Below are 27183 nucleotides of genomic sequence, written 5' to 3'. Positions count from 1 at the left end.
ATTTTTCCCTAATTTCATTCTCTGAAACAGCTGAACCATATTTGCTGAAAATTTCCCAAAAACCTCAGCCTGAGGGAGATACCCAATAAAGAGAATTTTAGCCAAACAGTTTGGCAAAGTTATAAGCAACTGAAAACAGAAACTTATAAAGAAAAATGTTGGGCATTCTTAACTATATGTACAGTGTTACCAGCTCTACCCCATAATACAACTGTATTAAATTTAGCACAGCAAAAATTCCCACTGCTAGCTGAAGGAGAACACAATTATAATACCAACTAGCACAGTGGCATTGACAGCTACTGTATTTGCAAGAGAACCAGTTGTACCATCAGCAGCTGACTTGCCTCTGATTAATGCAATTGGGTGACAGGGGTTACAGAGAGATCAATAAAACCAAGTGAACTGAGCTTAAAATCCTATCCAAATTGGGACTGTATGGCTCAGGAGAATACCAGTAGGATGCAGCAACTTCCCTGACCTCAAATACAGTGATGACTAGAAGTTTCCATCTGGTTGCACTGTGGTGGACTGTGTGAAATGAGTTGGTTGTCTCAGGTCAGTGTGGTCTGGGAGAAGGAGTACAAGTAGAGTTTAGAGAATCTGGTGACCTGGGTACACTGCAAGAGCCATCTATTTGAGAGAGTTTTTGGAGAGAGCCAAAGGGATTCTTCCCAGAATGATGAAAAGGAGTTTCTGTAGATGGCTGGCCAAATTCCTGTTGGATGTTTATTTTAATGCAACTAGGATTTTATTGTATTAATGACATGTTCAGGTGCCTAGAGCTTTCAATAGGTCTCTTAATTATTTTAAATCTAAATTAAATAAGTACATACATAAATACTCCATAAAGCACTCAAGTTATCCTATAACACACAAATGTCTGCGGGCTTTAGAACAAATGTATTTATATCATGTTTTAGATTAAAGTTTAATTCTGATTTTATTTATGTCAATCTTTACCTTCTCATGAGCCTTCCTCTGCTCTAGGTCAAAGGGATGAAGTACTTGCAATTCACAGATTTCACACACATCTCCATGGAGGTAAAGACAGCGGTCACCAAACTGGCATTCCCCAGCTGCTGCATAGGGACATAGCTGCTGTCCATCAGTACTGGAACTTCCAGCCACTGAATCTTCTTCGAGCCCACTGCAAATAGCTTCTAAATATGAATGGGGCTTCATTTCCAGATTATCATTTTTGTCACTGCAACACACTGGATCACTCACAACAGTGGGTCTCATCTGTTCTTCATTCAAACCACATAAATCTTAAAAGGAAAAGCACTGCATGTAGCATGACAGACCACAGGAGAATAAAAACCAGCAGCTACCTGTTGAATTATAGTTTCCTTATTAATACCTAAATCCTTTCACATGCTGAGCCCATGTATATAGCTCCTTCCATTCTCAAATCATTGAGTGCTTTACAACCTTAAACTACCCACCATCATAAAGCCTGATGATATCAGGTACAGTACAGTATGTATATCATGCATTTTCTCCTTAAGTATTTACACTTAAGATTTGCACTTAGAACAGGCTTAACGTCCTATTTCACATTTTAAGTGATTGAATTCACCACAATTAACATGTGGGCCCATCTCTGGCCAACTGGATTTTCTATTTTTTTTTTTTTTTTTTTGGGGGGGGGGGGGGGGGCGGGGGGAGGCGGAGGAGGACAGGGACGGGCACGCATCTCAACTCCGATGCAGGCACCTGTTTCCCCTGCCAAAAAGCCTTTTGAGAAATTTTAGGTTCCCCTAGATAACAATTGTCAGGTTCCTCTATTAAGAGACAAGCAATTACTAGAAACTCTAAACTTTCTATGCACATTCATTCCCACATCTCAGACACTGTCCACTTTTTCAATTTAAACACAAAGTTATGCCCCTCAAAACAGAAATAAAATGATTTATAGTGAAAGGAAAAACAGAGATCATGGTCTATTCACTATTTCTGTTCTCGGACACTGCTATCCAGTATCCCTGAGAACCTAGCTGGCCTTAGCACAAAGACTCTGGGTAGGAAGACTGAGCAGCAGAGGAGATCTGGGGTTCTGTTGGGTATTAGGAATATGTAGGGCTGTGACGGGGAGGAGGATTTGGCACTGCAATTTCACAGAAGATGGGGATGTATAGAGGGAGAGATTTGTGTGTGGTGGAGTTGGAGAGAACAGACTGGATATGTGTTTAGTAAAGGAGGACTGAGGCAAGTGGGAGTTTAGTCCCTCTGGACTGAGGCATCAGCAATGGAAGGAAGGGCTCCCTTAATGCTTGTGCCCAAGGGGCATAGGAAGATGTGGGGGGCAAAAGTAAGGTTGACTATTCACATGAGTAAGGTTACTGACATACATAAATGTTTGCAGGATTACATCCTATGCACGTTACAAAGGCAAAACGCACCCTTTATAAGCATCACTGAAAGTGACAGGAAGCAACAGAACTATTGCTAAAAGTCATCAGAAACCAGGAACAATGAAAAGACTGAAATTAACTGTCCCTACTCACCTCTATCCCTAAGCACTAATGTTCTCTTTTTACGTTTTCCAGGCTCCTGTGTTTTGCTCTTGATTACAGGCATGTTATGCTCTGGCAGAGGGTTAGGGCTGTGGAACACTGTTGAAGAAAGGCTGGGTGGCACAGTAACCATTGCACCACCAGCTCCAGATGGTCTGGTGTGATCGTATCTATTTAAAAAAGGAAAACAAAGTAATATTAAGTGCCACAAAAGCTAAGATCTAGTTCAATGCATAAGCAGTGTTATTCCAGGAAGTTAACAGATAATGTGGCAAACTCCTGATTTCCACTAATAAGCCTGTTTATTCAATATATTAACTTACAGATCATGATCTGTTTGGATACAAGGATGATAATACTTTGAGTTTCTACAGCACCTTTCAAAGATCTCAAAGCACTTTACAAACATTAAACCTTACAACAGCCTTGCAAGATGGGATCCACATTTTACACAGAGGTTAAGGCCTACATTTTCAAGCGTCCTCTCATTTTGGACAACCAGCTGAATTTTAGCTACTCAACATCTTTGAAAATTAGGCCATACATCTTTCATATTACGCTTGGAAAGACTAAGGAACCCCAAGTAGGAGGACACTTTTGAAAATGTAGTTTTAAATGATTTGTCCAAAGTTGCAAAAACAATATTGAAAGGACAATATGCTTAAAGTGTGTGTTTAATTTAACACTACCATTACATGCAAAAAATGTTTACTGACATTTATTCAGACATGATAACATCAAAATATTGTGCACACTGCCATTCTGTGATCTCTCGTGTTTTGTTTACAGATAGCACTGAGTATAACTGTTGCTTTTATTCACACATACAAATATGGTGTGTGTGTGTCTCTCTCTCTCACAATTTTCAAAAGCAGTCACTCAACACTGGCCAAACTCTGCACTCCAACTGAAATCAATAGGAGTTTTACTCTATATGCACATGCACTGATTTAAATCTAAAATATCTTTACTGGGGACAAGGGAAGTAGCAGTTGTCTACCTCAAGGTTATTCTAACGATTGTATTTAATTATTTTCCAAGTCTGTCATTCACTTACATGCTGTCCATTCTTGAGAATATCTATCATCTATAGAAGTGCCATGAACATCAATGGTGCTGTATGAATTATACAAAAATGCACATTTGACAGATATTGCAACCACATATATCTTTGGGGACCGTACTGCATTAAGGTTATGGTTTATATATCATTCTGGGCCAGGGGTTGTATGCAACTCTGAGGGGTGGGGGGGTTACCACAGTTCTGTCAGAAAGTAAAAACAGTGGTCAGTGATTAAAGTGAATCATTCAGATTGTAGACATGTCCAGAGAGGTACCAACCCCCTTGCAAAGCTTGCATATTTTCCAGAGACCAACAGACAAAGAAAGCACTTTTGGTATAAAATGGCTGTGTTTGAACTGATACATGGTCTTTTCTGATCCAGCAAATGGACATGAACTTTCATCCAAGTGGCCCCCATGTTGCTGAAGAGCTGGAAGGACTTTGGTTCATAAGGGCCTGATAAGACTGACATCAATAAGAGTGAGAGGTGATTCCTGTCATGTTTAGTGTTTGTTTAAACCTGTTTTTATTATGTTTTCTCTGTTATGCTTTAACCTTAAAAATAAAGCTGCTTGTTTAGAGAGAACAATTTGGATTACTGGTAAGTCACATCTATCATAACCCTCAGAGAGAAAGCAATGCACAGGAGCTATCTTTTAGGCAGACTGGCTTGCTGGGGATATCAGAGCATATGGCAGGGAGCCGTGCAGCCTTAAAACCCTTGGTTTGAAGGGAGAGAGACAAGGGTCCCTAACCAGAAACAGGTGATGGCAGGAATCATGAAAGCTGACTTGGCACTCCTAGAGTGGCCACAGAAGAAGAAATACAGGTGCAGTTTACCCTATGTAACAGCATATACGTAGCATTTAACATCTAAAGAGTAGTTTCCATTATTATTTGCCAAACACCAAGTTATAAACTGACATGGCTATGTGCAACGTAACTAAAGGCCTTATTATCATGTATTAGTTCAAAATGGCAAAATTAAGGATGCCATGGATATTTTAACTTCTGAATTTTCTGATTTGTGTAACTGATCTCCTTATCCTAACCTAGTACAATCAATTTAAAAAGAAAAAAAAAGTTAGTACTATACATACTAAGATCTAGAAGGATGTCTTATCTTTGATAGTTCAGTGCATATATGAAAGTTACTCATCTGTAGCTATAGTTCTTGAAGATGGACTCCGCACATTCACACTCTTGTGCCTTGTCAAAAAGAGATCTATTTCCAGATAATCCCCAGGAGCAAAGATCTCATTGACCATTGATGTCTTTAGAGGACATTTGAGCAGTTCTCTTCTGTCCCTGTTCCATTGATCTGCTAGGTATGCAGGATTATGGGGGTACATGTGATGAATGTACCAGTCTCATAGTGCCACAGCTTCCTTGCAGATCTGAGGGGAATGAGCTCCTCCTTGCTTGTTCACATGGCACACTGCTGCCATGTTATCCATAACAACTTGAACTGCCTTGCCAGCAAGATAGGCAAGACTAGAGAGCCAAGCAAATTGCCTTCAATTCTAGTGTTAGGCCTGAGGCAATTTTCAGCTAGCAAACTGCAACTCACATAACTAACAGGCAGGCATACCAATGCCTCAAGGACAATGGTGTATGTAAATACCTGATAACTCAGAAGGCCAGATGTCCACTCAGTGATTCTGTCTCACAATGAGAACAGCACATTCCTTACAAGTCCTCTGGCACGTACCCTCCTATCTGTAAGGATCCTTCTCCTCCACCCGACCCCGACCCCCGCCCAAATGTAGCCATAGATTCTTTGATGTAATTAGAGTGTCTCTGCATGTATGTTCTGTATCTGTCATTCTCACGTCTGTTCTTTCTGGGTGGAACAATGTGTATCTGTAACTGAACAGATAAAAGAAACTTAAATGGATTGCTTAATTGATAAAAAAAAAAAAAAAAGCATATATAAGTGACTCTTGTAACACCATGTATTTGAAGCTGTTTGGCAGTCTTCCCGGTGCCGTGAATAAACCCTCTTCAGGTATTATCTGTGCTGCCTGATTCTTGGGGAAAGAATGCTCATGCTTCACACTAGTACGCTGATAGTAGCTTCATCTCCAAGCAATTCCAATGGCTGAACTGTTGGGATGGGGAACCCCTTTCATCCACCTAAGCTGGACGCGCTGGAGGGTATTGTTGCTGATGACAGACTGTTGCCCCTTTTAAGATGCTGTTACACCACATCCACCTTAAGTACAGGAACACTTACTCTGGGAAAGTTAATTTAAAAAATGCTGTCTGAACTTGGCAGACAGTACTTTGCTAGCCAATGCTGCAGAGTTCTCATTGTGAGACAAGCACATGGAGTTACATAGCCAAGGTCATGCGGCCATTAGTCTGAAGGAGAGCATTACTGTCTGGTTGGAGTTCTCTTTACATCTGAGTAGAGCTGATTGAATTTTCAGGAATCTTCCTGTAACCTGTCCTGTGCCTAGGGTAGACCACCTGAAAATGCCAAGGTCAGGGCAGGCTGCAAAAGGAGAGCAGATTGTCCCAGTCCTGCTGGGTAACACTGAAGTTAGACTTCCCAACCAGCCACAAACAGTTCTTCTGATTCCCCACACTGGTTATCAAGAAGCTACAACAAAATATATACAGCCTCCTTTATTGCATTTCAGTCTCTGGCTCCCAAAAGTCCAGTAAAGAGCTAAGTTATTAAACTCAGTGCTCTTTACCAAAAAGTTCTCCTGACCCCAAAGGGTCAGCCACAGTACCAGATCATGATGGGCTTGGATCTTACCCAAAATACCACGCTGCCAGCCAATCCTTTAGTAACTAAAACTAAAGGTTTATTGTAAAAGGAAAGAAAAACTATAAGAGATGATTAAAGCAGATTCAAATCATTTGTATGTAAGTTCATATATATCAAGTTTTCATGAGAACTGTGGAGTTTGCAGGCATGTATAGTCCCCCTCTGGTATACATCCAGTCCCTGGATGGTCTCAGTCCTTTGTTTCACCACTTCAGTTGCATACTAGTTGATCCAGAGGTAGGGAAGACTGAAGAGACTGACTGAAGACTAAAGACAAAAAATGGATGATGGTGCAGCTGCCTTTTATGTCCCTTTGCCATGCTGCTTGTGGAAATTTACAGAAATAAGATGGAGTCTAAGGTCACATGAATAAGTCCTGGTGACACAAAGTGTAGCCCCTGGGTTCTCTTTCCCTGGGCTTATTGTACCTTTGAGTTCCCTTAATGGGCCATTAAGCAGACTAGTGCTGCAGCCATCCTGTCTGGGGTGTCACCCAGAAACACAGCACAAGTTGAAATACAGATATGCCTTTATAACCTACATTACAAATATATAAAATACACAATATCGTCATACTTAAATTACGACCTAACGGTACCTGCCATGGTTTCTCTCATATGAGTTATTGCAATTTTGACACATTGATGTTAAATAATATCATAAATGGTCCCCTTAATCCAGTCAGCGTCACAGTTCCCCTGGAAGGCTCTTCCTGCTATAACCTAAACCTTAAGCTTAGGTTCCAAGAGTGTTGTTGGATCTCTCACAGATGTCTCCCAAAGGTATGCAGAACGGTGCTGGGCTCTGCTAACAGAAACCATATTTAGCACCATAGTCTTTTCTGAATCCAAAGGGGTACTCCCACTAGGACTGACTCTGATAACAGAGGCCAACACCTGCAGTGTTCCATTGTGTCTGGAACTAGGATTTGATGGCTTAGGATCCTTCAATACTGAAGGTTCTGCTTTCACTCCAAGAGCAGAGAATAGTACCTTCAGCAGGATATTCCCTGAGAATGTAGAGCTGACACAGAACATTCAGTACTGACAGAACCAGTGGCTATGGAACTGGAGAGTTTATCTGCTAGTGCAGCATGAAGCAGTAAGGTTTGGAGCAGATGCTGATACTCTTTGCAAGCTCTTGGGGGGGGGGGGGGGGGGGGGGGAGGTGCTACAGATTGAGCCCCGTGAAGGAGCATGCAAATCGGACATCTTGTATGGGTGGGGAATACCACAGAAGAGGCACACCTCTTAAATCCTACCTACTTCCCCTTCGGGTCCACCACAGTATCTGTACACCCACACCAAGCTGAGTGAACAAACGAAAGCTAATAAAATACTTTATAAAGAAAACAAGCTGAAATTTCTAACACTAATACTAACTGAGAAATCTAAGCTAACTTCAAAATAGTTGGATCCAGGATGGATCAACTGGGAAAGGTTCCTACTGATTAATAGAGAATGAGCTGTACTGATATTTGACAAGATAATATTTGAATTTCTATAGCACCATTTATTTAAGAACCTCACGCAATCAACCTGGACAAATGGGATTATCCCTATTTTACACAGTGGTTAAGGCCTAAACTTTGTATTAACAACATTAAAATGTCTATTTTAATCAATATTTTTAAATCACACAAATCAAGAAATACAGCATAAAAATTCCACAACAATCTTAACTCAGTCCCCTTTTTTCCTAAGGCATAAAATGAAATAAATAACAGAGAGGCATAACTCTAGAATTTGTTATTTGTATTACACTAGCACTCAGAAGACCCAAGTTAGAAACAAGCCACCATTGTACACTGAACATTACAAACATGAGATGACATGGTCTCTTACCCGAAAGGAGCTTGCAGTCTTAAAAACAAAACAAAAAAAACTCTGCCCCTCCAAACACAAGGACAAAAAGCTATAGATCCATGCACAGCACAAAGATACAAAACCAGGAAACTGTTGAGCACCCAACTTATCCATCACAAGCACAATGTTTGCCTTTCCTGTTGGTTTTATAAGCTTTTCATTAACTTACTTTTTTTTTCTTTTTAAAGAAAATAAACACACCCAATGTACCTTTGTGGTTGTTCGTTTATTTTCTAGGGTGTTAAAACCTATTGTCTGCAATAACTTTTTCTAGTTGTGAGGAACACATTATGATAGAAGAGTGGCAATTTTTACCTGCAGCGAGATCCATAGGCACACTGTCCTTTCTGGTAGTATCTGCAGATAGTAGATGGTTTGCTTGTAGTTAAGTCATGTGAGAACAAACACCTGCTTCCTTCACGACACACTCCTTGCATATAATACCTGCAGGGATAAATGGTTATTGCCACAGAGGTCTGTTACATACTGTAAGCTAGGACAACAAACACTCATTTCCTAGACGAGAAAGGTTCTGAAGAACATTTCTCTCTCAATCCTTATTCTCTAACTCCAGCTAAAAATTAAAATTAGCCACTTTAATCCCATTATGCAACGTTTCTGGTTGACACCTTCCTAAAAGGTCCTCTTGGTGAATCACTAAAGGCACATTTTAAATAGGTGCAGCTGAAATACAGATTTTTGGTCACTGAAAACACTCTCTTTTTAACATTCGTTTTTTAAAAGAAGGCAAGGGTAATGAGCACTACATAACTCATAATTAAACAGAGCAGAAATATAAAATAATACAAACTATTTTGTAGTGTTATTTTCAATTCTCCATTCCTATACAAGTTTTTAACCAGCAAGCAGCATTCTAGTAAATTGACAATAATTACACAAGGCAAACACTGGCCCATCTAGCAACCTATTTTATTGAAGTTTGCTCCTCTGCAGGTTGCTCAAAAGATGGCCAGATGCAAACGCCACAATACCCTGGGAACTGAACATCACAAACCAAAACAACACACACAGCTCTGCTAACACCAGAGGAAACAGCAGATCGTTGACGTTAGGGAGAAACAAGCCCCAGCCAAGCCTTTAAGCTCTAGGAGTTATTTTGCCTAGGGTGTAATTTGCCACTTGTATCACACACCTGCGCTTAGGGACTGGCCACCTGACTGAGGACCCGACTAGGGTCGTTGGATCGGGTCTGCAAACGACCGTCCCTCTGGGCTCCCCCCCTCCTTGGCCGCTTTGGGATGGGGCGCTGAAGTAAAGCAGCGCCGCTCCACCCCGCGCCACAGGCGGGAACCCGGCGGGCAGCCCACCCCGAGCAGCAGCGGGCAGAGACCCGGGGGCGAGACACCCCCAGAACCTCCCCCGGGCCCGCATTTGTCCGGCCCGCGGCTGCTAGGCTAAGGCGCCCGGCCCGACCCGGCCCGGCCGACAGGCCCCTTGGACAGAGCCGCGTTCGCCGGCCGTTCCCAAGCAGCCCGGTGCGGCCGCTCAGACCAACGGCGGCTTTCGGCTGCGAGGCGCCATTTCCACTGCGGTAGCACAGCGGGCCCCCCGGCCCCGGCGTCGGCCCGGCCTGCGGCCCAGCGGGGCTCCGGCTGCGAAAGCCAGGCGGGGCCCCGCACCCAGAGCCGCAGGGAAGCGCATCCCAGCAGCTCCGGGCGGCCTGGCGAGATGGCGGGGCGGGAGCGCGCGGGGCGGGGCGGGGCGGTGCCGGGAGCGACACGGCGCCAGAAGCGGCGTCGGCCCCGCTCTCACCGGCAGGTCACCTCCTTGGTGCTGCTCATGGCGCCGCGGCTGCTGCTCCCGCCGGCGGGCACCGCTCAGACGCAGGGCGGGCGAGAGGCGGAGCCGCTGCCTAGGAGGGGTGACGCGGGAGCCGGTCCCTCAGCCGGACTTCTCCTGAGGGAGCCGCCTGGCGGCGAGTCCACCGGGAAACGATGCACGGGCGGATTGAGCCATAGACGGAGGGTGGGGCTAGAGCGCCGCTTACGTGAACCATAGACATGGAGGGGGTCGCCAGAGTGTCCCCGCCTGAGCTGTAGACACGGGATGGGGCGTGGGGCGTCCTCTGCGGTGAGGACCATAGACTGCAGAAACAGGAAGCCTCGCTCATAAGACTGAGAATTCAGGGTACCATAGACAGGCAGGTGAGCAGAGCGCCACTCCTTTACCATAGAAATGGCTGGGTGCAGAGCAGAGCGTCTCCACCTGTGCCCCTCCCCTCCCCCAGCTCCTAGGCAAGGGGGAGTTAAGTGTCTACTGGGGCAGATCATTAGAGTCAAAGGTGCCTGGTTCAGGCTGGTGCACTCCACTTCTTCAGAGACTCCAGGACAATCGTGGGGAGTCGGCAACCCTAGGTCTTTAACAAAGGCTTCTTTTATCCAAACAGTTCACTGACCATTAGAGTTCATGGGGCTATAGCACAAACCAGGAGTTTAAAACTTACTAACTAAAAATCCTTTCCAAGTTACTCAACTTTGGTTCATCAAAATTTTGTGATGTTGCCATTACACCAGTTCTCCAACATCCTAGAGACTTCCAGGTCAGACAGGACCTGAATTTTTAATGTAAAAAAGCAAGCAGGGTAACAAAAGAAAAAAACAAAAGACCCTCCCATTTCCGGGTGGGGGTTTTTTTTTTGTTTGTTTGTTTTTTACTCCATTTTGGAAAAAACAAAAAAGGCATGAATTCAGTATCATTTTCCTTTGCAGGTTACGCTTAAGGACACAACTGGGTAAATTCTGCCCTTGCTCCCTGTGACCCCGAGTTGATTCTATTTTCTTTACTGACTGTAATTTAAAGGAGCTGTACAGGTGGCATTCAGGCCAGGATTCATCCTGCTATTTTTACAGCAGTGAAGAAATATTCAATGCAAGGAATATAAAAAAAACTAGAGCAGCTGTGAGTGGTCTGGAATTTAGAAATAAGAATCCTGTCTAGAGATGGCTTAGCTCAGTGACAGGCTTTGCATAGTCATAAAAGATATTAAAGCAGGGCTCGACCTACCCTAGGCGCCAGGTCGCCCTGGCACCTAGAAATTTAATTCTGGTGCCTAGTATTTCTCCTGGGGGAGCGGCCGCCACACTCGAGTCAGGATGCCACTGCATCCATGTGGCAGGGCCAGGAGGGGGGAGCGCTACGGCTATCATGCTCCAGCCAGAGCACCCCGTTGCTGGGCCCAGGTTATGGGAGAGGGGCGGGGCCGGGAGGGGAGAGTAGCTGCTGTGCTCCAGTCAGGGTGCCCCGCCGCTGGGCCCCTGTTGTCTGGCTCCTTAAATTTTCTTTGGTGCTAGGAGCCAGCCCAAAAATTATCAAGCCCTGTGTTAAAGCAAGTTCATGGAGGAGCGACAAAATGATCAACATAAAGTGATCAAAGAGCTCTATGTAAATTCTTATGCAGAAAACAAAACAGTCACTGGAATTAGTTGTTGTTACATATTGTTAGGAAATAGCTAGTGGTATTTATTAGAAAAACAACAAGACAGATCAGCTGTACACAAGGCACAGAATGAATACAGTACCTGCCTACCAGAGCACACAACCTAGAAGTCAAAAGGAAGAAGACAGAATGACTGCACTGAGAAACCCAGAGCAAGGATTAACTGCTAACTTGACAGAGTGGAGTCACACCAGGGTTCAGTATGACACTAACTATTCTATTACCTTCACTTATAAACCATGTGATAGTAAAGATTACTATGAATACATACACAGAATTCAGAGCTAAAATAGAGATAACAGGTTTGGATTAGTACTAGAAAAGCAGCACAGTTAGCACTAACAATACCATTCTCAGAGCTAAGAAACAAATCTCTTTTTAAAATCTACAGAGAGGATGAGGCAAACACAATTCAATTTTAATATCTATAAGCAATACAAACTTTAGCCTGAATTTTCTTTGTTGTTAAAGGGTATTGTGTTGCATATGTACTTTGTATCCTAATCTGCTAATTGTAAAACCTACCAGATACACAGAGCTAGAGGGGAAGCTCAAGAACCGAACCAAAACAAAACTACATATATTGTCTCACCGAAAAACCTCTCAAGCCAACTCAATGTAGTATATTAAAATAAACACTAGCCCTTTAAAAGGCTGCCAAACATTATGTCTCTAGTTAATAGTTATCCTAATAGCGAGTGGTTAAGTGGGCTGTCATTCTGAATGACATCACTGAATAACATCCATTCCTAATCCAGTGAGGCTCTGGGTGAGATTGTTATAGGTAGTAAAAGAAGGTAGTTTCAGACAGCTTCCCTCTATTTGCACAGGTAGTTGACTGAAACAATGCAGTCCTTAGACTCAGAGAAAGGCTTAATCAAGTTCAGCCATTGTAAGAAGGACATATTTTGTTCCTACGTGCCCAAGCTCTGTCCTATTTGTGGGCAGAGTCTAAACTACAGGAGACTGGAAGACGCACCTGTCAGCATTCCTAGCCCATTTGTTAATGGGCATAGGCGGATATGTTCATTTTTACTTAAACCTACTACAGGAACATTTCTTAGGTATGGATTTTTTAGTTTTGCTATTACCATTTATAAAGTGTTTTCTAATGTTTGTTTACAGCATTTGCTTACGTTTATGCATTTACTCCTTCCAATGGCCTGATCCTACAAGTAAAGAGTTCCACTGAAGCCAATGGAACAACTTACGTGTGCAGAGCCTACCTGATTAAGGCCTTGCAGGATCACGGAAACTCCCAGTTAGTTCAATGAGAGTTTTGCCTGAGTAGAAACTGAGAAAAATCCACAGGATTTGTCTCTTTCATGATAATTTTTCTAATATGTATCAAACTGAACACACAGTCTAGGTATATACACAGGGATGTGGCTGTTTTTTGGGTTTTTTTTAAAGTAGCTTGAGACATTGTATTATTGATTACATAAGGGAGTTATTTAAAATCTTACATAACTTTTGTTTTATAAAAATAAATTACATGACATATTCAGACACTAGAATGAAAGATGAAGTTGAAGGATTCTATATATGTAAAACAATGATTTATACACATATACCAGTTTTCTCCCTTAGAGGGGAAAGAAGTCAGGTTTCATGTTCAGGTACTACTTTTAAAGAATGTGTTTTAAATAAAGTCAAACTGAATGAAGTTCCTCTTCTAGAATCTCCTGTGGGTTCTAGTGTCAGAAAAAGGCAATCGGGGCCTTGATTTTTTTCATCCATGAGAGCTACAAGATTCTGCAGTGTGAACTGTACCTTGTGGTTCTGGGGGTCACTGTTCTGCTTCTCCCTCCTTTGGTGCTGGTTACCACAGCAGCATGTGGTGGGGGAGTTATTTAAATGCATTCTTCTTTTTAAAAATAAACCTCCTTGAAATTGTGATACCTTATTTAAGGCCTAAACATATTACAATCTATTACAATAATTCAAATTAAATGTAATTTTAAAAAAACACCACGCATTGCTGCCAAAGCTTTAAAGAAAGTCAAAGCACAGAACTGGTGGAAGTCACTGGCTAAGCACCTGGAATCAGAGTTTGCTAAAGTACAAAATCAGCTTTTTACAGCAGTAGCCTCTTCTGCAGGTGCAGAGAAAATATTTTGATTCCAGTTTATCCAACTAGTTCATTGCAATGACTCGATCATTCAAAGTTGAAAAACCAATTAGGAGTTGAAAAAGGAGGAAAGTTTGTTTTTCTCTCCACTCTTTGGAGAATTGCTTTTTATTCAGAAAGGGGCATGTTTTGGGAGTTAAGTGTATCCACCCTACATACATCCACCTCGTATAACATTTGAAAATTTATTTTATGTTTGTTTAGATGACATATGACTTGGAGTGGTCACATGATGCTATAAACCCATACGCGAGGTGAAACGATGGTAGTATCCAAAACGAGTGTCATTTTTGCCCTGTTCCAGAAACACTGCAATATGACTGACTACAGTTTTTACTGTTTCCATTAATTTCAACACCTTAATGTTTATTGGTCAAAGCTACCAAACGACAATGCATTAAAAGCTTTTTAATCGATTTTACACGGGCAAGTATTTTTTTTCCAGAAATGATTAAGCTGGTTAGCATGTGGCAAAAATGGTGAATATCAATATTTTGCAGTATACTAATATGAAATCTTTTCACATTGCATATTCTTAATTGTCAAAGTATCTCACAAGTGATTACAACAGTTTCCTATATTTTCAGTTGAAATTTGCTGGCCAGATCAGTCTCATAGTGACAGTTGTGTACAATAGCAGCAGATAATGTGCCCATAATTTGTACTGCATAGTGGGTAGATATAAAAATATGTGAATTGCTAATGTAATGCTTCTCCACTTGTTAGCTTTTGTACAATGTAGCTGCTAGTCTGCCTGGTACAAAGTTTAAATATGTAATTGCTTAACTAACCTTTGAAATAGTCTAGAAACTGGCTTTTTAATTCAGTGACATGTTAGAGACGACAATATGCAGCTTCCACTAGGCTTCAAAGTGTTCAGTAAACAAAAATGGCAATTTTGATACTAATATATATATCTAATTCAGCATAAGTCTGTATATTTGTACAAAATGAAAAATGGTGATAATGCTAGCAATATACTTTGGAAATTTTACCTCTACAAGGAAGTTATAGTATAGAAAGACACAAAGGATACAAGCCCCTTAAAGCATCCATTAAAGAGAAAAAGACTTTCCACAACCTTTGAAAAATGTTATTTGTCAAGGAAAAATTAAAAATGCAAAACTGTCAAAAGCTACCAGTGTTGGACAGAATTCTGTGATGCTGGCAGCAGAAGCCAGGAGAGCTGAACTATACTGGAGACTACTATAGGAGTTTTCTAGTTTAGATGAAAGGCCACCAATACTCTATCCCAGGGGTTGCTTTCAGAAATACATAAAAGCAAGTGGAATTTGGCACACGTCAGATTTGTATTGAATCCAGAAAAGAAAACTCCGAATCTGATCAGAGAATATCATGTTCACCTGATTCTGCCACCAGAGCAAGCATGTCCTCCCGTGATTGGCCTTGTTGTATGGTTAACTTGAGAAAAATACACAGAAAAGACAAGAAACTTCATAAAACAGAAATATTTGAGAAAGCAACCAATCTAAGGGAGGCAGCACTTCAAAGAGACAATGACGACAAGTTGCAGAATATCTGTGGAAGACTTGATTGCTAAGAATGCAGTTTATCACTCTACCTCCCTTTCTTCCTACGTGAATAGAATGAATCTTAAAACAAAATCATCTAGTTTACTCTGCAACAATACAGTCACCTTATGACAGTGGATTTTGTCAGGTGATTGAAGAGATGGACAATGATCCTATGTACAACAAGAAGGCTCTTCTTCTGTCCAAGCTATAAAGTCCCACTTCCCTCAGATATAGAAACTATTCCAGGAGCAAATTACATGCCACGTTAGAAAAACAGTGTTTCTGCAATTTCATTCCATGCACAGTAGACAGGCAAGTCTACCATTGTTCTAGACAGTGCAATAACATTAGCTGATGCTATACAAGTTGCTAGTAGTCTGAAGCAGGAACTTACGTCATCCAAATGTTTTGTTTCTTCTGGCAAGTGCGCCTAATGAACAGCTTTCAAATTCACAAGTGGTTTTGTATAATGCCATTTCAATCCTTTGGTCTGAAATAGCCAAAAAGAAACCTCAGAATATTATTCAAAGCCAGGTGATTGTAGTTTACAGAAGTCAGCTACTTTTGTGCCTCATTGGTGCAGAAGTTTGTCCTTTGGGTGGTAGATAGAATTATATATTTCAGCTATCATCCTTCAGAAGACATTCAAAGACCGTGCCTCTCAACTGCAGAGTGCATAGTGTTTTACAGTTCCAAAATTATCACACTACTGGTCATAAGTCTTGTTGCACAGCTACACCATGAATTTGGGGGTCTCAGTTTAATTACATACTACACCCTCATGGATTCTGCATCAATTACTAGTTCTGCAAATACTGACTCCAGTGAGGTGTGTTCATTCTAAATGGAATTGTACCACTTCATGCTGGTTGAAATCTCATCCATGAAGGAAATGATAATATAAACAACATAGAGATCACTGATGAAAAGAATACCTTCCATTCAATAGCTAGAGTAATATTTCAAAAAGTTTGCAGATAGTCCAGCATCACAAGAAACATCACTAAAGCATGGGAAAGAAAAGTCACTTATTCTCCATGGACAATCAAAGTCTCTAATGCAGTGTGCAGTATTTGAAAAACCTAGAACACGTCCCTAACCACTAGCAATGAAAAAGTACTTGAGATAAATCAACTATAACTGTAGTCAGAACAATCTTCCCTGTACAGAGCTGTGTATGTGCTAAGGCAATGAAGATTGTAGTAACCCACACATTCTCAACAGATCATAATGATGAACAAGATGATGATGATAATGTTGACTAGAAATGTCACTAGCACTATTACATTTCAATGACACCTGTACAAAATGTATTATATTCTGTTTTACCCTTTAGATTGTTGTTGTGATGCTTTGGGGGTAAACAAAAAATCCAGTTTTATATCTTGAAATAATATAGGGGTGGTCAAACTTACTGACCCCCCCAAAGCCCCTCCTCCCCGCTGGGGAGAATCCACTAGCCCCACCACCCTGCCGAAGGGCAGAAGCTCCGAGCGCCCACCCCAGTCTGGAAGGCGGAGAATGGTGGGAGGAGGGGCACAGGGGGCTCCAGAACTGCACTTTAACTGTAAAAGAGCCTCATGAGCCACAGTTTGGCCACCCATTAAATAATACATAGAGTCATTAAACTAACAGAAATGAATGCAATATTTTGAAGTGGTCATTTTAACTTCTTGATGATGTCACTTTTTAGCCCAAATTTATCATAAGGTGGCACCACTTGACACCTCCACCTCATATTAAAGTAGACGTAATAAGCTTTCAAATGATGTGCATGTGCATAGAAAGGGTACATTAAGTCGACCCTTGATTGTGGTGTCTGCCACTTGCCTACTAGTTCTAAAAGCTTGAAGGACATCGTGGCTAAAAACTATTAGTTCAATTCACTAACTACAGAGAATACTTATTTTGTTTAACAAATCACTTTATTTCTTATTCATCCAGCATATTAAGGTAGTTTAACTATTTAAACAACTATTTAATTGTTAAAAAACAAATTTAAAATCCTGTTTTTGTGCATTTTTAATGTGAATTTCCATCCAAATGCAGCCTGACACAAATTGCAAGTAAAACATTATCTAGTAAATAAGAAATGCATCATTCACCATTTTCTAACATAATAAAAATGTAAATATTAAGAACCTGAATAAATGTATGTCAAGCTATACATCTATTTAAGCAATTTATACTCTCTCTCGCTCTCCTGGTTAGCATAAAGTAATACTGAATTATACCAGCCAATTAGAAACAACCTTTCTTTAGGAAAATATCTACAAAGAGCACAAATGCAAAACAAGATTAAAATTGCTGATTTAAGTCAGTCCACCCTCTATGGATGAGTGAATATCTTTGGATAAAGTAAAAATTGACACAAACCTTTGTGCAAAACCTGAACTGAGCCTTTACTGGGAATGAAAACGTTTGTCTATGTTTGTCATGGTGGTGTTTGTTCATTTCCATGTATTTGTCCACATCCTGGTTTTAGTTGGTGTGACACTGCCTGGATTAGGGGGACCCTTGAGGTGTATTCAGGAGCTCTGATTACTCCCTTCTACACCAATCTCGCGTTGGGGAGGTCACGCTGGCTAGATTCGGGGGGGGAATTTATTATGTTGCTTAACATCAGTATGTCAAAATCATAGTATTCATGTGAGATATGCCATGTCAGGTACTGTTAGAAAGGCTATAATGTGCTTAAGTAAGATGATAATGTTTATGTTCATGTGTTATATGTGTAATGGAAGTTATGGATATGTTTTGATTTTGACATATTGATGATAAACAAAATAATAAATGTCCACCCCACCCCAAATCTAGCCAGCGTGACAGTTGGGATCCAAAATACCAAGAGAGAAAAGAGCTTTGTCAGGGTATTTTTAATAGGCCGGAAGCGGGAAGTGGTGGAAATGTCTGTGTACCAGATCTCAAGCCAAGCAATACCTACAAGATAAAACATTTTCAGTCATGAAAACATTCCCATTTTTCTTTCAGAGGGTATGATGGAAACTCTGATCTTCATGTTGGAATAACCAATACTAATGGTAATAAGGCCTTTGCAATTAATTTACCTTCTTTTAAAAAATGTTGTGTATCTCTAGTGTATCTCCAGTACCTTACCATGATTTGCGCTGTATATTTTAGATTTGGCTTTACTCCTCTCTATCCTTCTGACCCTATTCTTGGGGCTAAAGTAGTCCTACTGGCTGAGTGCTGAATGGCATTCATTTCCAAGCCAGCCAACTCTGCTTACTAATTAGATTGCTGTGGTAACATGAGGCTTGCTGTCAAAAACATCCTCTTCTTTGCTACAAGAGACTTGCAATGAAATCCTGGCCCTATTGAAGTTAATGGAAGTTGTACAAATGACTTTGATGGAGCCAAGATTTCACCCAGACTGAGAATTTGAATCCAGGATCCTGTCTTGACATAGCAGTGCCAAGCAGAGATGTCCTCAAACCAGAACCATTTATCATTTTCCTTCCCAAACCCCACAAACTTTGGAAGTACAGACAAAAATGGAACCCTCATTCAAAACCAAGTGCAGCCCCATTTTGTCAATCTCTAGCACAAAGAACCAACAACTAGGCAGCCTATTGTACGATGCCTTTTAATGAGATTTAGTTAAGTATGCTGAATTGTTTTTGCTGATTCTTAAACACATACTAATCTTACAGGGACAATTGTCAGATTAAAACAATTTTTTAAAAAGAGATCCTTGCCTACATGCTATAATAACCCCTTTTATTATTAAAATTATATAATTTTTAAAATCTGATTTATTGTCAGTGCTATTTACTTTTTGCATTTTTCTTCTCATCTTGGACAATGAAAATAGATGTCAGTTTTACTGTTATAGTCTCTTTCTGGATAATTTCACTTTCAGGTTCTCATGTATTAGCACCATGCTACCATGTCTGGGTTACAAACATGGCACAGTAACAATTATTTGGTTTAAAAGAATTTGTTTCTTCTGGTGTTAAAAAGCTTTTTGGATTTAGGTTTTGTGAAAGGTTATTTTTCAAAATCTAAGTTTTGGATCCAATTTGTTTGTCACAGCCTTTTTAACAAAGGCACACTGAAATTACAGTATAAAATGAACTATTTCATGATAAAGATTAGACATGTCATAGTATGCTGTTTTATGGTGGAAACAGTGATTTGCAGTCTGTAGTAATTACTGTACTGTCATGAATAATGCCATTATGGAAAAAACAGGGTTACTTACCAGTAACTGATGTTCTTCGAGATGTGTTGCTCATGTCCATTCCACTATCGGTGAGTGCACGGTCTGTGAACGGTTACCCGGAACATTTTTCCCCTTAGCAGATCCCGTAGGGCCGGCTCTGGCACCCCCTGGAGTCCCGTGCGCATGCCGCAGTATATGAGGCACTGCTGGCCCTACGCCCCCTCAGTCCCTTCTTTCTGCCAACTCTGGCAGCAGGGATGGGGGGGTGGGTTGTGGAATGGACATGAGCAACACATCTTGAAGAACATCAGTTATTGGTAAGTAACCTTGTTTTCTTCTTCGAGTGATTGCTCATGTCCATTCCATTATAGGTGACTAACAAGCAATACCTTGGAGGTGGGTAGCAGTTACTGGTGAGCTGCCTACAGCACTGCTCTGCTGAATCCCATGTCCTCTCTCGCCTGCTGGACAATGGCGTAGTGGGATGTGAAGGTGTGCACCGACAACCAGGTGGCAGCTTTGCAGATGTCCTGCAGGGGCACTCTCTCCAGGAAGGCCGTAGATGAGGCTTGAGCTCTGTTGAGTGCGCTGTGAGGGTTCCCAGAAGCGGCATCTTTGCCTCCTCGTAGCAGAACTTGATGCATGATGTAATCCATGAGGAGATGCACTGGGTGGAGACACGTAAGCCTTTCATCCGGTCGGCCACTGTGACTAAGAGCTGCGTCGATTTCCAGAACAGCTTTGTACGCTTGATGTAGAAGGCCAGGGTTCATCTCACATCCAGAGAATGCCATCTCCTCTCTTCCTCCAAACCTTAAGGTTTGGGGAAAAACATGGGAAGAAAAATATCTTGGTTATAATGAAATTGGGAAACCACCTTGGATAGGAAGGCCGGATGCAGCCTCAGCTGGACCTTGTCCTTATAGAATACTGTATAACGGGGTTCTGAAGTCAAGGCCCTAATCTTGGACACCCTCCTGGCTGAGGTAATGGCCAACAGGAAGGCTACCTTCCATGAAAGCAGGAGCAGAGGGCATGGGTTCGGAGGGGGGCCCTGTGAGTCTCGAGAGGACCAGGTTGAGATCCCAGGGAGGCACCAAGTTACGGACCTGCGGATAAAGCCTCTCCACCCCCTTGAGGAACCTGACCGACATGGGATGGGAGAACAGCGATCTCCCCTCTAGTAGCTGATGGAAAGCCGAAATGGCCGCCAGGTGAACCTTCAATGAGGCCAGTGCCAGACCCTGGAGCTTTAGCTGGAGCAAGTACTGCAGGATCACCTGCATAGGCAAGAGACTGGGCAGAATATCCTGGGACTCCACCCAACAGGTAAACCACCTCCACTTAGCCCAATACACGACCTGTGTGGAAGGTTTCCTGCTGCCGAGCAGGACTTGCTGGACCTGCACCGAGCAGGCTCTCTCTCCCTCCATCAGCCACAGAGCCTCCAGACTGTGAGATGCAGGGAGTCCAGGTCCAGGTGCAACAGGCGACCGTGGTCCTGGGATAGAAGGTCGTGCCACCTCAGGAGCTCCAAGGGTGGGGTGATCGAAAGGTCCAGCAGCATGCTGAACCAGTGCCGTCTCCCTGTCCTCCATTTTCAGCAGAACCTTGGGTAGGAGCAGAATGGGCAGGAACGCATACATGAGGGCCCTTGTCCAGTCCATGAGGAACGCGTCGGAAATTGACCCAGTCTTGCAGAACGAGCAGAATCTCGGGCACTTCATGTTCCAGGCCGACGCGAATAAGTCCAGGTGGGGAACGCCCCACTTCTGGAAGATCATAGCCACCACCTCTGGGTGCAATGACCAGTCGTGGTGGGGTAGAAACGACCTGCTGAGGCAATCTGCCTCATTGTTCCTCACTCCTGGTGCGCCCTGAAATCCTCCAGTGGTGCCGAGTGGTCCCGGGAGACTGCCTCGTCCGGGGAGGAGGACTGCCGAGGCACGTCCTGGGGGCGTGCCCCCTCCTGGCGAAGGGTTGCACCCATTGAGGGTCCCTCCATGGGGTCTGACTCCTCATCCGAGGAGTGGTGTCTCTTGGCCTTCTCCTGTGCCAGAGGCACGGACTGCACCCCCGATGACATAACTGATTGGGGCCCCAGCCCCATGTGGATACCCCATGGGGCCCAATAAGGCCATTGTTGCGGCCACTGACCCTGGGGTCAACCTGGGACTGACTGTGCCAAAGGCTGTGATGCTTTGTGGGGGCATCAGCTCTCCCAACGACTGTCCCCCCTAGGAGACCGAGTCACTGGACCGGCAGTACCGTGTACTTCCTCAGTCCCAGGCGCCCTTCAATGTTGGGGACTACCCTCTCGACGTCTCCAACCTGGAGGATGATGAGGACTGCCTCCGTCGCCATGAACGATGCTGATGAATGGAGGTGTGCTCCGAATAGCTAGAGGTACTGGAGCATCGTCTCGGTACCGATGATTTCCGGTGCCGCTTGCCTTGCGGCCCTGCAGACACCTTCGGTGACTGAGGTCGGCGCCGCTCTGAACTCCTCGGTGGCAAGCCGAACTCCAGCGACCGTGTACTGCGTCGTGGACTGCACGGTGCTGGGTCCTCCGATGGTGACCGGGTTCTGTGCCGTCCCAGAGTGGGCGAACTCCTCGGTGCCAGGGATCTGGAACGGGAGCTGCCCGAGCGCCACCTGGCAGACCTCAACTGGTGCCACCTCCTGGCATGCGCTGCCTCCAGTGCCGGGGATCGATGTCGGCACCGAGAGGAAGACTCCCTGTCCCATGCCGGAGCAAGTCGGCTCAACAACACTGACCTGGAGCGACTGCTGGGGAGCGGCTCTGCTTTACCCTCAGAGACTGTCTGGAGGGAGATCTTCCTCCCCGTACCAGGGATCTCCACCGCCATTCAGGGGGACTCAACACGGGTTTCCCCCGTGACATGGGCCCCTTCTCCCTCGGTGGAGGGGGGACGGAGGTGGCGTAGGCAAGGCCAACAAGGCTCTTGCACCTGAAAAATCTCCGGTGTCAATGGCATCGGCAGGGGCACTCTCCCACTCCCAGGAGTCGGGGAGGCTCCCTGACTGGAGATGCAGGCACCGGAGAAGACTCGACGGGCCGAGTCCGGTGCATCTCCGTACTCGACCCTGCCCGTACCGACAGTGCAGGGGAATGTCTGCGTTCCACATGCTGCTTCTTCCTCTTTGGTGCCAGCGATGTTGCCCAGTGACGAGTTGAGGCCAGTGCTGGTGCTGCGCTCTGTACTGAGGTCATGCTTGGTGCTGAGGTGGAGCAGGCCGGCTTGGATGCTGGGCGGAGCGCTGCCTCCATCAATAGGGCTTTCAATCGGATTTCTCAGTCCTTTTGAGTCCTTGGTTTAAAAGCCCTGCAGATCTTACACTTCTCTTTTCTGTGTGTTTCCCCCACACACTTAAGGCAGTGGTCGTGGGAATTGCTGAGCAGGAAGGCATTTCCGCAGGAGGCACACGGCTTGAATCCCGGCAAATGGGGCATAGCCCGGCCGCTCCAAGTCCGCGTAGGGACTTGCCTTATCTCTAACTACTCTTAACAACACTTAACTACTTAACTAACTTAGAACAACAAACAAGTCCAAACAAGGGGAATAGTACTTGCTGTGAGCAAGGCTAGTTCTGTCATGGGTGGAAAGAAGGAACTGAGGGGGCATAGGGCCGGCAGTGCCTCATATACCGTGGCATGTGCGCGGGGCTCCAGTGGGCGCCGGAGCCGGCCCTACAGGATCTGCTAGTGGGAAAAAAGTTCCGGGTAACCGTGCATGGAGGCATGCACACACCTATAGTGGAATGGATATGAGCAAGCACTCAAAGAAGCAGCAATATTTTTGTAACTAATGGTCTCATTTTGTAACAGTGGACTTTTATTTATGATTCTCCTCTCTTGCTCACAATCTGCTGCCGTTTATGTTTTCAGGGTTGGTGTATAATTACAATGAAACAGGCATTCACAGAGTTGAACTCGGGTGGGAGCAATGCATTGGTATCCCACTAGTGCAGCCAGACATGAACGGACTGCTTAAACAATGGGATAAATACCTAGAAGAATTCTCTACTGGAGAGACCTGGTTTCTTCACAGGTATGTAGTTTAGCAGGTAGATGTACTAGAATAGTAATTCTTAAAAGATGAAGAACTGATATTCAGCTTTGGATCCTGCTAAACTTGTGGTTCACAGCTGGGATTAATTCAGTCATATACTGTAGTAGTCAATCTGAATAACCTTTTCCCATAAACCACCCCTTGAAAATCAAAACCTTTGTTAACAGAAAAGAGTATTCTGAGGTAGTTACTGAAGTAACATTCAACCCTGCTGGAATGCAGAACCTCTGTAGTGTTTTAAGGTCACTTCTTTAGCTCAGAGTGTTTGTGCAGTAGTAATAACATTTCCATCATCAAGTCATGGCTCCTGAAGAATCTACTGTTGGCTGTGGAAATAGAGATACACCGACTTTTCCCAATTCTATAATCAAAGAATCACTGGTTATGGGATTCAATCCTCTAGCTATCTTTTGATCTACAGGGTGAAATCCTGACATTACTGAAATCGATGGAAGTTTTGCCATTGACTTCTGTGGGGTCAGGCTTTCACCCACAGTGTACACACAGATGATGTATTTCATGTCAATAGTCAGAAATGTAAAAATACACAATCAGGCCTATCTCCAGCAGGTTTGCAATATTGTTCTTTTGCTAGTTAACTAAGGAAAGGCTTACACACACTATTTAAAGAACTAGTCTGTCATATTAATCTGGTGATCTGTTTCATAGATATGATGAACATCACCATAATTGTTACACCTATGCACTGGCATTTATTAACTGTATCTTGGCTGCACAAGATAAGCAGCAAATGAGTAAAACTGAATTCACTGAAAGATTTGTGATACCACAGACAAGGAAAGCTTCCAAGTACATCACTCTTTACCAGGAGATAGCAGAGAATTATTTCTACATTGGTGACAGCCCGGATCAAGAAAAGAACAGTTCTGAAGAGGACAAATTGTTACATTAAATCAAGCATACAATGCAATAAAAACAGATCCATAGATAGGACGTTTTTGGGTCCAAGCTTCAGTTCTCTATATATCTGACATGCATTCCTGAAATATTTGAACACAATAGAACTCTGATATGTCTGAGAAGAGGATGCCTTTCATATCTCTCTTAAGAGACATTAATATAACAAGTTAAAAATCTGTAAATGTGAATAAAAAGGAAAAGACTTGTATGAGGGTGTTCTGGAAGTTTTTTAATTTTGCACTCTGCAGTTAGCTAGCTTTCTTGAGCACTATCACATAGGAAATTATATATATATGTTCCTGTTTGCTATATCATACTAAAAGTTGTATGAGTGTAGTCATGTTTTACATGTTTACATTAGTAGAGAATGTAAGTGTCGTAAATTAAAATAAACAAATGTAGATTCTTTTGAGCAAGCTCAGAAAAACAAACTGTGACAAAAACAAACAGACACTTATTCACTATTCTCAACTAAAACACTGCTTGGATTAAGAAAGCACTGCCATTACTGATCACATACACTATCTTCTGCCTTATTTGCAATATGCAGATACCCGAAGTTAAATGCCTGAGGTAAGGTACAAAGTGTGTAAGTTTAAATTTGCCAATAGGTGGCAAAGTTCCTTCAGTACTACCATAAAAACTATATTGTACCTCCATATTTTTACTACCATTGCTAATATAAATAGCTGGAGTAAAACCATACTGCTTGCTTGACCCCTATCTGGAAGCATTCATTACTCTAGCTGAAACATTGAATACTAGCTAACAGATTTTTTGCAGGACGTTGTGTCCATGACTAGCAGAAGATTCATCAGAATTTACCCCAACAAGAAGTTAAAGGATCTGAAAAGACTCAACAGCAGTTTTACAGATGGTACATGACTGCAAAAACAGACCAATGTACATTATGGGCCAAATTCTGCTAGTTTGCATTGTTTTAAACCCTGAACAACAATAACTTCATTGGCGTTAATCCAGATAGACATCAATGTAACAGAATTTGGCCCTATTCTCCTAGTAGTTTTTATAAAAATCGAAGTTAGAGCTAATATGGATCCAGGTTCTATTTTCTCCAGAGTTCTAATAAATGGTTCTTATTTTTGTCCCACCTTTAATTTATACCTTTGTATAGCTGGTACAGTAAGTATAAAAACCAGTAACATTCTTTAACGTCTTACAATACACATTCCCCTTTTTTTCTTAGTGCCAGAAAAGCCTTCTACCATTGTTTACTATATTTTAAAACTGTATTTAACATCAGGCACTCCAAAAATGAAAATATCACAACACTGCTAGAGAAGTTCTCATTAGGGTGAAATTCACTTGTTCAGAAGGTCAGCACAAACCCTCTGTACCACTTAATCCCTATTTTAAGGGTTCAAGTGGAATTTAAACAGTGCAGGGGCCTTATGATGTGTTTCTGCCCAAGGGTGAATTTCTGTTTGGCTCAGCACAAGGACCTTCTGTGCTTCCACCACTTGGAATACACTTTGTGAATGAAAATAAATATATGGCAAATCTTGGTCTCCCTGGTTATGCACTTCTAAAATAAATAATTTGGTGCAATAGCATTGAAAACATGAACTATGGTTTGCACTTGGAAAATAAATGCCTTGATAACTACGTTCTATAAATACCTTGACATGCAGCTTGAAGATAGAGGCCAGTATCCAGCCACAATATTTTTCACTTACAGTACAGACACTACAGAGGGAAAACACAAACGTTAGAACATTTTCCCCTTTTTTCAATTTTATACATCGTGTAATGTACAATGATGGTGCTTTATATTGCTATATTGCTGAAACAGGAGAAGACACATCTGGAATGCACTGTGGTGACTATCCCCCAAGTGGCAGATGATTCCTTGTGGACCATTACCAGCTGGCAGAGTTTAGGGAAGCCCGTGCTTCTGCTGAGGTCAGGGTAGAATTGGCCAAAAGATCAGGGAACCCCTCTCTGCTGTGCTGAGTAGAAACAGTGTAGAAAAAAACAGGTCACATTGTGTAAAGCAATATCCACCAAAACTAGTTTAATTGACTAACCAGGTTATCTTCCATGACTAATGACACCCGCAGTGCCACCAAGAGGAACCCTTGTTGTGATAGCTTACCTTCTTGAAATTTTATATTTGGAATGCTTATTAACGCCAAATCATTGTGACAAGCATAAAAGTAACAAGCTCCCCAGACAGCTATGCTAAATACAGTAATAATTTGTATTTCAGCTGGTTTGTCTCATTCACAATTTCATTATAGAAATTTCAACCTAACTCAAAGTTAAACATAATTAAATTTACACCAAACTCTCAATTTTTTTACATTACCTACAAAACCAGTGAACTTGGGTATCATATCTCTCCTCTTCCCTCTACTGGACATAATCAGAACTGCTTGCTTGTGATTCTCATAGGCCCTATACTGTTTATGTAAGGTACTTATTTGGCCCCTCTATTACCATCCGGTCTGAGTGTTTCAGCCCACAACACACCTCTGGAGTAGGGAAATACTATTATCCTCATGTTACTGAGACACAGTGAGACTACATGACATACTTAAGGTCACAAAGGAAGTCTGGGACCTGAATCCTGGTCTCCCAAATCCTAAACTAGTGCCTTAATCAGTTGAGCC

At 42.6% G+C, this 27183-nt stretch overlaps 2 protein-coding genes across 7 annotated transcripts in view; one reads left to right on the top strand and one right to left on the bottom strand.

The window, feature by feature from the left end:
• The window catches only part of MKRN2 (makorin ring finger protein 2), a 30757-nt gene extending 14994 nt beyond the window's left edge, over positions 1-15763 (bottom strand). The window contains exons 1-4 of one of the 6 annotated variants that reach the window (XM_067543769.1): positions 15744-15763; positions 8542-8670; positions 2511-2689; positions 964-1271 (exon numbers count right to left, since the gene is read on the bottom strand). In XM_067543769.1, the coding sequence (XP_067399870.1) occupies positions 964-1271; positions 2511-2689; positions 8542-8670; positions 15744-15748 (621 nt within the window). In that variant the 5' untranslated portion in view covers positions 15749-15763. Of the gene's footprint in view, positions 1-963; positions 1272-2510; positions 2690-3576; positions 3610-8541; positions 8671-9379; positions 9887-9999; positions 10188-10234; positions 10348-15743 lie in introns of those variants that run through there. The other 5 variants (XM_067543771.1, XM_067543768.1, XM_067543772.1 and 2 more) reach the window with 5 other exon arrangements.
• MKRN2OS (MKRN2 opposite strand) lies at positions 12502-24757 on the top strand. Its single transcript, XM_067543775.1, has 4 exons — positions 12502-12747; positions 18341-18390; positions 23446-23608; positions 24299-24757. Exons 1-4 carry the CDS (start codon positions 12530-12532, stop codon positions 24540-24542), a joined length of 675 nt encoding a protein of 224 aa, XP_067399876.1. The 5' UTR covers positions 12502-12529; the 3' UTR covers positions 24543-24757.
• The last annotated feature ends 2426 nt before the right edge of the window (positions 24758-27183 follow it).

The sequence above is a fragment of the Emydura macquarii genome, unplaced genomic scaffold (assembly GCF_026122565.2).
Source record: "Emydura macquarii macquarii isolate MOO-44397 ecotype Brisbane River unplaced genomic scaffold, CSIRO-AGI_Emac_v2 contig_968, whole genome shotgun sequence".
NCBI lineage: Eukaryota > Metazoa > Chordata > Testudines > Chelidae > Emydura > Emydura macquarii.
This window is presented reverse-complemented; position numbering and strand designations above follow the sequence as displayed.

What these genes read in the sequence shown, in the direction of transcription:
- MKRN2OS (XM_067543775.1), top strand. Translation starts at nt 12,530, where the DNA reads ATGCAGTCCTTAGACTCAGAGAAAGGCTTAATCAAGTTCAGCCATTGT. An exon ending in TGGAATAACCAATACTAATG is followed by an intron (nt 18,391 to 23,445) that starts GTAATAAGGCCT and finishes TTATGTTTTCAG; the next exon opens with GGTTGGTGTATAATTACAAT. An exon ending in GAGACCTGGTTTCTTCACAG is followed by an intron (nt 23,609 to 24,298) that starts GTATGTAGTTTA and finishes TCTGTTTCATAG; the next exon opens with ATATGATGAACATCACCATA.